Raw genomic sequence first — 16,557 nt, forward strand, 5'->3', positions numbered from 1 at the left:
ATGGCGAGGAATAAAGGAGGAAATCTGGGAATCCTCCAACCAGGATTTCTGGAAACCAGGGAATTTGGGGAAAGTTACCAAAATGGTGTAATCCTAGGCCCAGATCTCTTAGCAGTGGTTGTAATACACTCACATACAGCAAAGGGAGACCACACTAGTATTGCTGACACACTAACTAACCTTCTGCTGTTGATGTAGGAAATGTTATATTTATGATCAGTCAAGACACTAATTCAAACAGGTTTATTAAAGCCTTGTCTGTAACTACCCTCTACCCCAGGATCCATTTAGATGCTAACAATAATAATGTCAGTTCATTCATACAGCTATAGTCATCGTGCAGCACACAATGTCATTGTCTATACATTAGCTGGCCATGCCCCCTCAGGGTTCTTACTTCTCATAGGTTGCCGTGATGAAGAAGGCATGGACGCGTGTGCGTTTGTGATGTCGGATCTGGATAATGAGTTCCGGAATGCCCAGACGCAGGTGGTTCAGTAGCCATAGCAACGTGTGGTCATCTGTCCGGTCTGTCACAGGAAAGAAATAGAATAGAGAAGAAAGATGCATGTTTTTAAAAATACAATAATTTGTTTATCTTAGATCATCATATAACGGTTTTAATGAAAATCCCAACCTTCAAGATATTAACAACAGTTTTACTGTGAAATTGTTCCACATGAACCAACACAGAAACACTGTTTTTAATTAAAATCAGAGGTAGCATCATTATCTCAAAAGAGGTATTAACCCATATTAGTATCATTACTTTCACACTAGCCTGGAGCGATGAGTGTTTGTTATCTAATGAGCATTATGTTCCAGTAATGACTGAGAAGAGTAGCACAGCATATCTATGTACTAGAATGGCTAATGTTGCTATGACATTATCACCATTCATAAAGTCAAGCCACAGAGACCAAAATGAACAATTACTTATGCTAACCTATGCTTTTCATAGTGCATGGATGGCTGTACAAATGTGTAGGTAAACAAAAACAAAGAGACGTGTGTGCGTGTGTATGTGTGCAACACCTGAGAAAGTCATGAGGACGTCACAGTTCTCAGTGGGCACGGTCTTCATCCAGGACTTATGAGACATGATGTACCTCCCAGCCTGCAGCAGCCGCTTCCCAAATAACTTATCTAGAGAGGAGAGAGAGAGAGAATGAGAGAGAATCACAACGACAGTCACCTTTCAATAGTGAAACAGAATGACAGATAAGGACACTTCTTGTTGACCTGTCCGTCAGTGCTTTTCCTCTCTCTCACACACACACACACACACACACGCACACGCACACGCACACGCACACTAGGTCTATCTGCCAAACACACATAGTGCATTTGGAAAGTATTCAGACCCCTTGACTTTTTTCACATTTTGTTACATTACAGCCTTGTTCTAAAATGGATTAAACATATTTTTCCCCCTCATCAATCTACACACAATACCCCATAATGACAAAGCGAAAACAGGTTTTTAGAAATGTTTTCAGAAATACACTACCGTTCAAAAGTTTGGGGTCACTTAGAAAAAAATGAGTCCATTAAAATAACATCAAATTGATCAGAAATACAGTGTAGACATTGTTAATGTTGTAAATGGCTATTGTAGCTGGAAACGGCTGATTTTTAATGGAATATCTACATAGGTGTACAGAGGCCCATTATCAGCAACCATCAGTCCTGTGTTCCAATGGCACGTTGTGTTTGCTAATCCAAGTTTATCATTTTAAAAGGCTGTTTGCTGACAAGATAGAAATCTGTCGTTCTGCCCCTGAGCAAGGCAGTTAACCCACCGTTACCAGGGCACCGATGACATGGATGTCAATTAAGGCAGCTCCCCGCACCTCTCTGATTCAGAAGGGTTGGGTTAAATGCAGAAGACACATTTCAGTACATACATTTCATACAACTGACTAGGATCCCCTTTTCCTTTTTCCCTTTATTTCCTTTTTCGCGAAAAAATCTAAAAACCTGTTTTTGCTTTGTCATTATGGGGTATTGATGAGGGGAAAAAAAAACGATTTAATCAATTTTAGAATAGGGCTGTAACGTAACAAAATGTGGAAAAAGTCAAGGGGGTCTGAATACTTTCCGAATGCACTGTACACCCCCATCCCCTCTCTCTCTGCAGAATTAAATGTCACCCTCCTTCCCTCTGCAACATAAGAGCGAGCGAGTTGGACCCCTACCTGTCTGGGAGAAAGGGCGTACATTGTCAACACTCTCTCTCTCCCTCTACATTGTCAACACTGATTATCTCTCTCTCTATTACTGTGTATGTGTGTGTGTGTGTGTGTGTGTGCTCATGCACATACGTGCGTGCATGCATTTATTCCTATAAGTGTGCCTGCATGTGTACGTGTGACCATACAGTTCAGGCCAGTACACATACACACGTCAACAGTGTTTATATTTAGGCAGAGTGCAGTGAGCGCAGGGACACTGGCATCATGTGACCCAGAGACATGGGGGTCAATTCCTCCTCAAATCCTGACCTGTACATTCAGGATTTCACTTCAGCAGTGGAAACTTCCTGATTGTATTTATTTTGAGTGCACTACTGAAACCGAGGCACAGACAGTAGAGACAAGAGTTCTACACACAGGCAAGTAAATCAAATCAAATGTTATTTGCCACATGCGCCGAATACAACAGGTGTAGACCTTACAGTGAAATGCTTACTTACAAGCCCTTAACCAACAATGCAGTTGAATGGAATAACTGTGAAAGATGCCTGTAGCGTACGGATGAAAGACATCAGTGTGCAACCAAGCATCAATAGAGAAGAGCAGTACAGCCTCCAGACTTCAGGCTGTAGAGGTTATGTTAAGGTGGCTACGCTACAGAATTGCATAATGTCAGCCTGGTAAGGCAAAGGAACGCAACCACAAAGTGAGATAAGTGGAACTCATTTAAAGGAGAAGTGAACCAAACGACTTTGAACCAAGAAAATAAAGGTTCATCTCGTCGAAATCTCGCTTATCTCCTTTTCAATAAGAGCTGGGCCAAGATTGTGTTGTAGTCTTAGGTCTCTCTTTATGTAGTGTTGTGGTGTCTCTCTTGTCGTGATGTATGTTTTGTCCTATTTTTATTTTATTTATCCCAGCAGCGGTCTCCGCAGGAGGCCTTTTGCATTTTGGTAGGCCATCATTGTAAATAAGAATTTGTTCTTAACTGACTTGCCTAGTTAAATAAAAGTTAAATAAATATAAAACATTTAAAAGCTGGCAGCAGGGGTCAATAGTTCAACAAGAAGTAGATTGTTTTGAACTGCAGCTCTCTAACCCTAAAGGCCTTGGCAGAGTTGACTGAGGACAGTTTGTGCTGTACACTGCTGGCTGGGTCCTGAATAATACTAGTGGGGGAGGACAGAGAGAATGCCTGTCCCCAAACAGCAGTGTACAGCATAAACCCGATCTAACATCTCCGGAGAGACCTGAAAATAGCTGTGCAGCGACATTCCCCATCCAACCTGACAGTGATTGAGAGGATCTGCAGAGAAGAATGGGAGAAACCCCCCAAATACAGGTGTGCCAAGCTTGTAGCATCATACGCAAGAAGACTTGAGGCTGTAATTGCTGCCAAAGATGCTTCAACAAAGTACTGAGTGAAGGGTCTGAAATACTTATGTAAATGTAATAAAAACCTGTTTTCGCTTTGTCATTATGGGGTATTGTGTGTAGATTGATGAGGGAAAAAAAATAATTTAATAGATTTTAGAATAAGGCTGTAACGTAACAGTACCAGTCAAAAGTTTGGACACACCTACTCATTCAAGGGTTTTTCTTTATTTGTACTATTTTCTACATTGTAGAATAATAGTGAAGACATCAAAACTATGAAATAACACATATGGAATCATGTATTGTAGTAACCAAAAAAGTGTTAAACAAATCAAAATATATTTTAGATTCTTCAAAGTAGCCACCCTTTGCCTTGATGACAGCTTTGCACACTCTTGGCATTCTCTCAACCAGCTTCACCTGGAATGCTTTTCCAACAGTTTTGAAGGAGTTCCCACATATGCTGAGCAATTGTTGGCTGCTTTTCCTTCACTCTGCGGTCTGACTCATCCCGAACCATCTCAAATGGGTCTCTCGGTCACAGCTTTCATGCACCTGTAACTGTCTCTGCCTTCTAGATGGTAGTGGGGTGAACAGGCCATGGCTTGGGTGGCTGAGTTCCTTGATGATCTTCTTGGCCTTCCTGTGTCACCGGGTGATGTAGATGTCCTGGAGGGCCGGCAGTGTGCCCCCGGTGATGCGTTAGACTGACCGCACCAGCCTTTGGAGAGCTCTGCGGTTGTGGACGGTGCAATTGCCATACCAGGTGGTGATACAACCCGACTCTCAATGGTGCATCTGTAGAAGTTTGTGAGGGTCTTAGGTGCGAAGCCAAATTTCTTCAGCCTCCTCACTGTTGCACCTTCTTCTCCACACTGTCTGTGTGGATAGCCATTTCAGGTTGTCAGTGATGTGTATGCCGAGGAACTTGAAGCTTTTCACCTTCTCCACTGCGGTCCCGTCGATGTGGATAGGGGTTTCCTGAAGTCCACTATCAGCTCCTTCGTATTGTTGACGTTGAGGGAGAGGTTATTTTCCTGGCACCACTCCGCCAGGGCCCTCACCTCCTCCCTGTAGGCTGTCTCGTCATTGTTGGTAATCAGGCCTACTACTGTTGTGTCGTCTGCAAACTTGATGATTGAGTTGGAGGTGTGCGTGGCCATGCAATCATGGGTGAACAGGGAGTACAGGTGGGGGCTGAGCATGCACACCCTTGTGGGGCCCCTGTGTTGAGGATCAGCAAAGTGGAGGTGTTATTTCCTACCTTCACCACCTGGAGGCGGCCTGTCAGGAAGTCCAGGACCCAGTTGCACAGGGCGGGGTTCAGACCCAGGGCCCAAACTTAATGATGAGCTTGGAGGGTACTATGGTGTTGAAGGCTGAGCTATAGTCAATGAACAGCATTCTTACATAGGTATTCCTCTTGTCCAGATGGGATAGGGCAGTGTGCATTGTGATGGCAATTGCGTTGTCTGTGGATCTATTGGGGCGGTATGCAAATTGAAGTGGGTCTACGGTGTCAGGTAAGTTAGAGGTGATATCTATTGGGGCGGTATGTAAATTGTAGTGGGTCTAGGGTGTCGGGTAAGGTGGAGGTGGTATGATCCTTAACTAGCATCTCAAAGCACTTCATGATGACAGAAATGAGTGCTACGGGGCGAAAATAATTTAGTAAAGTTACCTTCGCTTTCTTAGGTATAGGAGCAATGGTAAACTTCTTGAAGCAAGTGTGGACAACAGACTGGGATAGGGAGAGATTGAATATGTCCGTAAACACTCCAGCCAGCTCTGATGGCACGGCTTGGGATGCCGTCTGGACCGGCAGCCTTGCGAGGGTTAACACGCTTAGCCACGGACACCGAGAGCTCAAAGTCTTTGATTGCCTTACGGAGGGCATAGCTGGTCTGTTTGTACACGTCACCTTGCAGTGGTTAAATGCGGTGGTTCGCGCTTTCAGTTTTGTACGAATGCTACCATCTATCCACATTTTTTCGTTTGGATAAGTTCAAATCATCACAGTTGGAACAACATCCTCTATGCATTTCCTGATGAACTCAGTCACCGAGGCAGTGTATATGTCAATACTATTCTCAGAGGCAGCCCGGAGAATTTTCCAGTCCGCATGATCAAAACAATCTTGAAGCATAGATTCCGATTGGTCAGACCAACGTTGAACAGTCCTTACCACGGGTACTTCCTGTTTAAGTTTCTGCCTATAGGAGAGGAGGAGCAAAATGGAGACGTGATTTGCCAAAGGAAGGGTGGCCTTGTAGCCATCCTGGAAGGGGGAGTAACAATGGTCAAGAGTGCTCGATGAGCAAGTAGCACAGGAGATGTGTTGATAAAACTTTGGTAGCGTTTTTCTCAGATTTCCTTCATTGAAGTCCCCAGCTACAATAAATGCGGCCTCAGGTTTCCAGTTTGTACGAAGTCCAGTATAGTTCCTTGAGAGCCGTCGCGGTGTCAGCTTGTGGGGAGATGTACACGGCCGAGACGATGACCGAAGAAAATTCTCTCGGGAGGTAATGCGGTCGGCATTTGATGTTGAGATATTCCAGATCAGGAGAACAAAAGGACTTGAGTTCCTTCCTGTACATTACCACAATCAAACCATAAGTAGTTCATCATGAAACATACACCTCCACCTTTCTTTTTTCCCGGAGACTTCTTTCTTCCTGTCTGTGCGATGGATGGAGAACCCCACTGGCTGAATGGACAGGGAGAGTATATCCGGAGAGAGCCTTGATTGTGTAGAACAGAGTATGTTCTACACAGAACCTGTTCTCAACTGGCTTACCTGGTTAAATAAATGTGAAATAAAAAAAATAAAAATGTACAGTCCCTGATGTCTCTCTGGAAGGAGATCCTCTCCCTGAGCTCGTCTACTTTATTGTCCAGTGACTGAATATTAGCGAGTAATATACTCTGAAGCAGTGGATGGTATGCACGCCTCCTGAGTCTGACTAAGAGCCCACTCCTTGTTTCTCTTCTCCGGCGACAGCGACTTGGAGCAGCCTCCAGGATAAATGGAATTTGCCTTTGGGAGTTCAAACAAAGGAACAAATTCAGGGAATTCGAATTTCTGGTCAAAATGTTGGTGAGTGACTGCCGATGTAATATCCCAAAGTTATTTCTGGCTGTATGTAATAATGCAAGAAACGTTCTGAGCAAATAATGTAAGAAATAACACACAAAAAAAAATTACTGCAAAGTCGGCTAGGAGCTAGAAACAGGGCGACCATGTCTGTTGGCGCCATCTTGTCTACTGTTGTTGTTTTTCACGAGAGCATGATACAGGAGGTAAATATACACTTGAAAAAATCTAATTCTTATTGATTTTAACATGAAAGTCAACATGTAATGACAAAACAGCAAGCAGGACAATGTAAACAGTGAAGGTAGAGCATAATTAGGTTACAACCAACTACAACAGACTAGGAGATGCAACCACAATGTTTTCACAAACCACAAACAATGTCAGTGTCCCTACATGCTCTGTGTGTGTACTTCAGACCCATCTCACTCCACTCCGTTTTAGAATTTTGACATTTCCACCATGGCTGGATAGCCATGTCAGCCACTGATCCAAATGTTATCGGTTACACACACACAGGAATCGTCTGAAGTCGATACATCCGATCTGCCAACTTCTGTCTGTAGCGTCTGAACCGTTTGGACTACACACTAATATGAACCCTCTGTGGAAAAGTGAACATGTACAGTGGGGAAAAAAAGTATTTAGTCAGCCACCAATTGTGCAAGTTCTCCCACTTAAAAAGATGAGAGAGGCCTGTAATTTTCATCATAGGTACAGACAAAATGAGAATTTTATTTCCTGAAAATCACATTGTAGGATTTTTAATGAATTTATTTGCAAATTATGGTGGAAAATAAGTATTTGGTCAATAACAAAAGTTTCTCAATACTTTGTTATATACACTTTGTTGGCAATGACACAGTTCAAACGTTTTCTGTAAGTCTTCACAAGGTTTTCACACACTGTTGCTGGTATTTTGGCCCATTCCTCCATGCAGATCTCCTCTAGAGCAGTGATGTTTTGGGGCTGTCGCTGGGCAACACAGACTTTCAACTCCCTCCAAAGATTTTCTATGGGGTTGAGATCTGGAGACTGGCTAGGCCACTCTAGGACCTTGAAATGCTTCTTACGAAGCCACTCCTTCGTTGCCCGGGCAGTGTGTTTGGGATCATTGTCATGCTGAAAGACCCAGCCACGTTTCATCTTCATGGAAGGAGGTTTTCACTCAAAATCACACGATACATGGCCCCATTCATTATTTCCTATACACGGATCAGTCGTCCTGGTCCCTTTGCAGAAAAACAGCCCCAAAGCATGATGTTTCCACCCCCATGCTTCACAGTAGGTATGGTGTTCTTTGGATGCAACTCAGCATTCTTTGTCCTCCAAACACGACGAGTTGAGTTTTTACCAAAAAGTTCTATTTTGGTTTCATCTGACCATATGACATTCTCCCAATCCTCTTCTGGATCATCCAAATGCACTCTAGCAAACTTCAGACGGGCCTGGACATGTACTGGCTTAAGCAGGGGGACACGTCTGGCACTGCAGGATTTGAGTCCCTGGCGGCGTAGTGTGTTACTGATGGTAGGCTTTGTTACTTTGGTCCCAGCTCTCTGCAGGTCATTCACTAGGTCCCCCCGTGTGGTTCTGGGATTTTTGCTCACCGTTCTTGTGATCATTTTGACCCCACGGGGTGAGATCTTGCGTGGAGCCCCAGATCGAGGGAGATTATCAGTGGTCTTGTATGTCTTCCATTTCCTAATAATTGCTTCCACAGTTGATTTCTTCAAACCAAGCTGCTTACCTATTGCAGATTCAGTCTTCCCAGCCTGGTGCAGGTCTACAATTTTGTTTCTGGTGTCCTTTGACAGCTCTTTGGTCTTGGCCATAGTGGAGTTTGGAGTGTGACTGTTTGAGGTTGTGGACAGGTGTCTTTTATACTGATAACAAGTTCAAACAGGTGCCATTAATACAGGTAACGAGTGGAGGACAGAGGAGCCTCTTAAAGAAGAAGTTACAGGTCTGTGAGAACCAGAAATCTTGCTTGTTTGTAGGTGACCAAATGCTTATTTCCCACCATCATTTGCAAATAAATTCATAAAAAATCCTACTATGTGATTTTCTGAAGAAAAAAAATCTGAATTTGATGAAAATTACAGGCCTCTCTCATCTTTTTAAGTGGGAGAACTTGCACAATTGGTGGCTGACTAAATACTTTTTTTCCCCACTGTACATGACGGTTGTTTTGCTCTAGGACACGCACATGCCTCACAAGACTAGTCTGAAGGTAGCCAGGTACCAGTTTTAAAAAATTAATGGAAGTATATATATTAAGATAGTTTAGTGCCTAAAATAAGGGGCTGAATAATAGTTTCTTGATCTTTCTTATATCTCTCAGATATAGGACAGACACTTCAGAACAAACTTCCTTTAGATTTTTTGGGGAGACTATCTGTTATTCAATGCGTTTCTATGGGCTAATAGCAGTAAGGCCAAATTCAATGTTTCATCAAATCCTTTTTTTATATCTTTTTTGATACCTTAAGTGGTTCTAAAACTCAAAATCAAATAGCAAAATTATCCTTGGTATGATCATCTTAAAATAATTCCATATCTTAGCTTAGAAAACACCATGAAAAACAGCCACAGACCATTATTCCTCCTCCGCCAAACTTTACAGTTGGCACTATGCATTTGGGCAGGTAGCTTTCTCCTGGCATCCGCCAAACCCAGATTCATCCATTGGACTGCCAGATGGTGAAGCGTGATTCATCACTCCAGAGAACGCGTTTCCACTGCTCCAGAGTCCAATGGCGGCGAGCTTCACACCACTCCAGCTGACGCTTGGCATTGCGCATGGTGATCTTAGGCTTGTGTGCGGCTGCTCGGCCATGGAAACCTATTTCATGAACCTCCCGACGAACAGTTATTGTGCTGACGTTTCTTCCAGAGGCAGTTTGGAACTCGGTAGTGAGTGTTGCAACCGAGGACAGACGATTGTTACGCGCTACACGCTTCAGCACTTGCCGGTCCCGTTCTGTGAGCTTGTGTGGCCTACCACTTTGCGGCTGAGCCGTTGTTGCTCCTAGACGTTTCCACTTCACAATAACAGCACTTACTGTTGACCGGGGCAGCTATAGCAGGGCAGAAATTTTACGTACTGACTTGTGGGAAATGTTTCATCCTATGACCGTGCCACGTCGAAAGTCACTGAGCTCTTCAGTAAGGCCATTCTACTGCCAATGTTTGTCTATAGAGAGTTCATGGCTCTGTGCTCTATTTTATACACCTGTCAGCAATGGGTGTGGCTGAAATAGCCGAATCCACTAATTTGAATGGGTGTCCATATACTTTTGTATATATCTTCTATAAATCATATATCATGAGTTGAACTAGATACCACAGCCCTATAAACACCTGCCACATTAAAATAATTATTCTCTGACCAGTCCTCGGTGACCTCTAGCCACATATCTGATTTATACCAACACTAGTCAACCAGTCAACTAAGCTAATCACCAAGCCCTTGACCAGTTGAATTAGGTGGGCTAGAGTGTATATTTGGAATAAATATAAAATATGTTGAATAGCAAGGGGTCCCTGAGGACTGGTTGAGAAATACACTGTTCAGCTCTGTGTGGTTCTGCTTCCTGGAACAGACTGAGGATGAAAGACGGGCAGAGTAGGACTACTTCCTGGAAAGAATGCCCAGGGGGTGTTCTAGAGAAATAAAAACAGTCCCATACTGTCAAGGTGTACATCGCAAGGTAAAATAAGGTTCAGATTGTTAATCTGTAACACTAGATAACCTTCATGCCTGCATCACTTTGTTACATAGGCAGTCTGAACATGTAGAGTTGAATTTGGAGTTCTTACAGAGAGAGTTAAGGAATTACATCCAATTGAGCACACACTAGTTGAATCAACATTGTTTCCACGTCATTTCAATGTAATTACATTGAACCAACGTGGAATAGACGTTGAATTGACGTCTGTGCCCAGTGGGATCTTGTTTCAGTATGTTATTCTATTCCAAATAGTGATTTAACAAATGAAAACAATGGAAACAAAGGTTAAAAAAATAAAATAAAAGTTGAATCTTAAGAGTTATTATTCACAGTCTCTAAATCCATCCTGTTCCCCACGCAGCTGCAGTTTGGCTGAAAAAGAGAAGAGTCCCTTAGCCTGACAAGCATTCTAATGAGGCCTGTATTCACTGCTCTACACACACACACACACAGACACAAACACACAGACACACACACACCTTCTGGAAGCCAACACCTCCACAATACCTCGATTTATGAGCCTCATTGACAGGCAGACCGGTGTTCAGCTTATGTGTGTGTGGGTTTTTAGTGGGTTTGTGTGTTTGTCTCTGTGTTTGAGCAATACTTAGAGGAAAACCCATTGACACTGGTGGTGTCTCCATTTGGCCACACATTGCCAATCGGGGCTTATGTGGGGACATTTCGCCTGGAAAAAGGTTAGGCTTAAGGGTTAGGTTTAGGGAAAATAGGATTTTGAATGGGAATCAATTGTTTGTTCCCGACAAGGATAGTAAAACAAATGTGTGTGTACGTGCTCTGCTCACTGTCCGGGCACCACTTGGCTCCCCTGCAAGAGGAGGTCGTAATTTCCACCAAATTACCCTGGAGAGACAAATGCACCTGACACCATGCTGCTGAAGAGACAGAGGAAAATACAGCCCCTATCAACAGATCCAGGATCAGCAGTCACAGACAGGCGTCCATTAACTCAAGCATTTTACTGGGAAATCACTGTTCTAGGAACACGGCTTATCTAGCGACAGCTAGGCCCAGGCAGCTGCTCTGTTATGTGTACTCAAGTAAGGGCTCCACTATTGTAGAATAATATTACATATACAGTACCAGTCAAAGGTTTGGACACACCTACTCATTCCAGGGTTTTTCTTTATTTTTACTATTTTCTCACAAAGACACGGCGGTTGGAACCAAAAACCAAAAATTTGGACTCATCAGATCAAAGGACAGATTTCCACCGGTCTAATGTCCATTGCTCATGTTTCTTGGCCCAAGCAAGTCTCTTCTTCTTATTGGTGTCCTTTAGTAGTGGTTTCTTTGCAGCAATTCGACCATGGAGGCCTGATTCACACATTCTCCTCTGAACAGTTGATGTTGAGATGTGTCTATTACTTGAACTCTGTGAAGCATTTATTTGGGCTGCAATTTCTGAGGCTGGTAACTCTAATGAACTTATCCGCTGCAGCAGAGGTAACTCTGGGTCTTCCTTTCCTGTGGCGGTCCTCATGAGAGCCAGTTTCATCATAGCGCTTGATGGTTTTTGCGACTACACTTGAAGAAACTTTCAAAGTTCTTGACATTTTCTGAATAGACTTACCTTCATGTCTTAAAGCAATGATGGACTGTTGTTTCTCTTTGCTTATTTGAGCTGTTCTTGCCAAAATATGTACTTGGTCTTTTACCAAATAGGGTTATGTTCTGTATACCCCCCCTACCTTGTCACAACACAACTGATTAGCTCAAACGCATTAAGAAGGAAATAAATTCCACAAATTAACTTTTAAGAAGGCACACCTGTTAATTGAAATGCATTCCAGGTGACTACCTCATGAAGCTGGTTGAGAGAATGCCAAGAGTGTATAAAGCTGTCATCAAGGCAAAGGGTGGCTATTTGATACTGTCAACCATCAGATCCTCCTCTCCACCCTCTCCGAAATGGGCATCTCCGGCGCGGCTCACTCCTGGATTGCGTCCTACCTGACCGGTCGCTCCTACCAAGTGGCGTGGCGGGAAGCTGTCTCCGCACCACGTGCTCTCACCACTGGTGTCCCCCAGGGATCGGTTTTGGGCCCTCTCCTTTTCTCCCTATACACCAAGTCACTTGGCTCTGTCATATCCTCACATGGCCTTTCCTATCATTGCTACGCTGACGATACACAACTAATCTTCTCCTTTCCCCCTTCTGATCACCAGGTGGCGAATCGCATCTCTGCATGTCTGGCAGACATATCAGTATGGATGACGGATCACCACCTCAAGCTGAACCCTGGCAAGACGGAGCTGCTCTTCCTCCCCGGGAAGGACTGCCCGTTCCATGATCTCGCCATCACGGTAGACAACTCCGCTGTGTCCTCCTCCCAGAGTGCGAAGAGCCTAGGCGTGACCCTGGACAACACCCTGTCGTTCTCCGCCAACATCAAGGCGGTGACCCGCTCCTGCAGGTTCATGCTCTACAACATTCGGAGAGTGCGACCCTGCCTTACACAGGAAGCGGCGCAGGTCCTGGTCCAGGCACTTGTCATCTCCCGTCTGGACTACTGCAACTCGCTGTTGGCTGGGCTCCCTGCCTGTGCCATTAAACCCCTACAACTCATCCAGAATGCCGCAGCCCGTCTGGTGTTCAACCTTCCCAAGTTCTCTCACGTCACCCCCCTCCTCCGCACACTCCACTGGCTTCCAATTGAAGCTCGCATCCGCTACAAGACCATGGTGCTTGCCTTTGGAGCAGTGAGGGGAACGGCACCCCTGTACCTTCAGGCTCTGATCAGTCCCTACACCCAAACGAGGACATTGCGTTCATCCACCTCTGGCCTGCTGGCTCCCCTTCCTCTGCGGAAGCACAGCTCCCCCTCAGCCCAGTCAAAACTGTTCGCTGCTCTGGCACCCCAATGGTGGAACAAGCTCCCTCACGACGCCAGGACAGCGGAGTCACTCACCACCTTCCGGAGACATTTGAAACCCCACCTCTTTAAGGAATACCTGGGATAGGCTAAAGTATTCCTTCTAACCCCCCCCCCCCAAATTGTAAAGTGGTTATCCCACTGGCTATAGGGTGAACGCACCAATTTGTGAGTCGCTCTGGCTAAGAGCGTCTGCTAAATGACGTTAATGTGCCCTTGAGCAAGGCACTTAACCCTAATTGCTCCTGTAAGTCGCTCTGGTTAAGAGCGTCTGCTAAATGACTAAAATGTAAATGTAAATGTATTTGAAGAATCTCAAATATAAAATATATTTTGATTTGTTTAACACTTTTTTGGTTACTACATGATTCCATATGTGTTATTTCATAGTGTTGATGTCTTCACTATTATTCTACAATGAAAAAAAATAGTACAAATAAAGAGAAACCCTTGAATGAGTAGGTGTGTCCAAACTTTTGACTGGTAGTGTATAATAATAATAATAATAATATATAGATAGAAACAATATAATTACAGAAAAGCAAGGCATAGGACTAAATGGAATATAATATAGATCTCGAGGAAAGAGGTTGATGTATAATTATTTTTTGGGGTGGTATTGCTGAAGGAAATGCAAACAAACATGTAAATTCACTAACCTCAACCTTTCCCCTCCTACTGCTACAGTATGTCACTTCAAATAATGGTTACATAGACTACAGTAGTTTAAAAGTCAAATGTTGAGGCCTAGGCCTACATTTAAACAAGTAGGCTAGTTTACATGCTAGCTAAGCATCTTGCAGTGACATCAGCTAAAGTAATTCACTTTCACTGAGACTTGAAATACTATCACTCTCTGAGCACTACAGCTCGGGTTTCTGTGGTTTAGCTGTATTCACAGACACTTCAGAGTATGTTAAGTGGTTGAGAGCGTCATATTGAAACCTGGGGGTCGACTCAGGGGGTGGGTCAGTACATGTGAACAAGCTTTAGGGTCGCTTTCATGGTGTCTATATCCAGAGCGCGATGCGCTGTGCAATGCCAACATGTCATATACTAAATCACAGCATACACAGGACAACACAGATGGGATGTCAACTTTGACTAAACAGACCTGGAACTTCTCATATTCATACTGCAAAACAGACCTGAAACTAACTACTTAATACACATTTATAACAACATTCTGACTACATAAATGTGCGTTCATGAACCAGGAACTGTTCATAACATGTTTATTACACATTCATAACAGCATTCATAATCTACAAATAGGTTATGCTGGGACTTTTTCCAGTATAGTTTATGTAGTGACCCAAAAAAGGCCTTCTCAGTCAATCCATGGAATTTTAGACTACATATTAACAATGGAGTCTAAATATAGGAATCCAAACTCTCACACAGAAACACCTCTAGGGGTGAGTTACATGCTGACCACACCGCTCTCGTTACGTGTACGAGCATTGCAAAATACATTTTACACATACATGTTATTCAATCATTTCATCCAAACTGCTCGCGCGCGTCTGCATAGCCAGGCACTAAAATAGAACTTGTTTCAATTTTTTATGCTTGAAGCGCTGCAAGTCCCGCCTCTCCCATCTCCTCATTGGTTTTTAGGAGCATATACCCATGTGGGGGATTGAAAGCTGAACTGAGGTCCACACTCCAGTCCAGTTGGTTGTGGTAATGCACCTTGATTGCCAACCGCCATATAAAGTCCACAGAAGAAGAAGAAGAAGAAGAAGAAGAAGAAGAAGAAGAAGAAGAAGAAGAAGAAGAAGAAGAAGAAGAAGAAGAAGAAGAAGAAGAAGAAGAAGAAGAAGAAGAAGAAGAAGAAGAAGAAGAAGAAGAAGAAGAAGAAGAAGAAGAAGAAGAAGAAGAAGAAGAAGAAGAAGAAGAAGAAGAAGAAGAAGACTGAAGGAGGAGAGATCACTAGAAACCCTTCTATCTGTGGATTAATTGTCGAAGTAGAGAACACACTTTTTTTTATGACTCAAAATGGGTTAAAATTCTACAAAGATATAGGAAAAAAAGGACCTTGTGCATGTCAGGTAAAATAACAACCCAATGTTTATATCCCAGGACAAATTAGCTAGCAACAACAAATTAGCTAGCAACAACAAGCTATCTAGCTAGCTAAATGTCCATGAATGTTTCATGTGTTTCGACCTGCCCCCAAATTAATATAGTTGGTTCAGAGTTCGTTTTGATATTTCAACCTGCATGTCATGATCGCGTCTGGTGTGGATGGATAAAATCAACATGCGCGCGATAGCGCATGCGTGTGCCCGGTGTAGTCAGCATGTTAGTGTTCTTTCTTATCGCATATTCCCCCTAGCAACAGTGAGTGTATTACCTCACAGGCAGACCAGGGGAAGGGAGTGTGTGGAACTGCTTTGAGCGGCACGTGTTTCTCATGGGTTGGTTTTAGAGGAAAGACATATCCCCAACCCCATTCTAATGCCAAAACCAGCCCTAGCCCTTTAGGCACTACACTGAAGGTCTGAAAGAACTGGACAGCTGCCCATTGATTGGGACTCAGCACTACCCTATGTGCTAACGTGATTCTGTATGACTGGCAACCATGTCCACAGCCACAATACCAGTACAGTCTAACAGCAATGATCCCATTAAGAACATCTTCTCTGTTTCTGGGCCAAATGATCTAATCATCCTAATTTCTTCAGTTACTATAATCTGAGTCCTCAACACAAAAGCATCACTGCATGACGCCACACTACAGTAAAAGCTTCCCATCTGAAACATTTCGTGCATATATTATGCCCAAAATAATTTTCAGCTGTTCGTGCACACAACATTTTTTCCTGAGGCAAGCTGAAGATCGTTAGCCAAAGTCTATGCCCCTTCGTCTGTGATTGGTCAACAGTAGGGATTCTTCAATGAAGTGTTTGTTGTCATTCAACAAGAGATGACTCGTTTTCATGCAAATTTTTTCACTTGAGAAATACTGCACCAAACATCTTAGTTAGATGTAAAATTGCGCAACAAAGACCTCCTTGGCAAAAACGTCAAAATTAATTACAGATTTCTTGAGTTATCTTAGATAAATTCAGACTATTTTGAGGAAGTGTATACTGGCTACGGCGTTTCAAGAGGGACAAACAGTACTATTGCCACCTTTTTCTCGTTTTTCAAGTGAAGGTCTTTTAAGGGAGTATGCGAGGCACAGACGTTCACTTCGCCTAGCCGTGTTCTGCTAGGAGCAAACCAAATCTAGTATGCAGACGCCTTAAGGC

At 43.5% G+C, this 16,557-nt stretch overlaps 1 protein-coding gene across 1 annotated transcript in view; it reads right to left on the bottom strand.

Moving 5' to 3' along the window:
• LOC311148545 (anoctamin-8-like) overlaps positions 1-16,557 on the bottom strand; it is a gene marked incomplete at both ends in the record, with an annotated part of 61,009 nt that overhangs the window by 19,759 nt on the left and 24,693 nt on the right. The window contains 2 exons of the mRNA XM_084185528.1: positions 398-530; positions 1,036-1,146. Coding sequence (XP_084041654.1) covers positions 398-530; positions 1,036-1,146 — 244 coding nt within the window. The remainder of the gene's footprint in view (positions 1-397; positions 531-1,035; positions 1,147-16,557) is intronic.

Source organism: Coregonus lavaretus (assembly GCF_964263955.1).
Source record: "Coregonus lavaretus genome assembly, chromosome: 21".
In the NCBI taxonomy this organism is placed as follows: Eukaryota; Metazoa; Chordata; class Actinopteri; order Salmoniformes; family Salmonidae; genus Coregonus; species Coregonus lavaretus.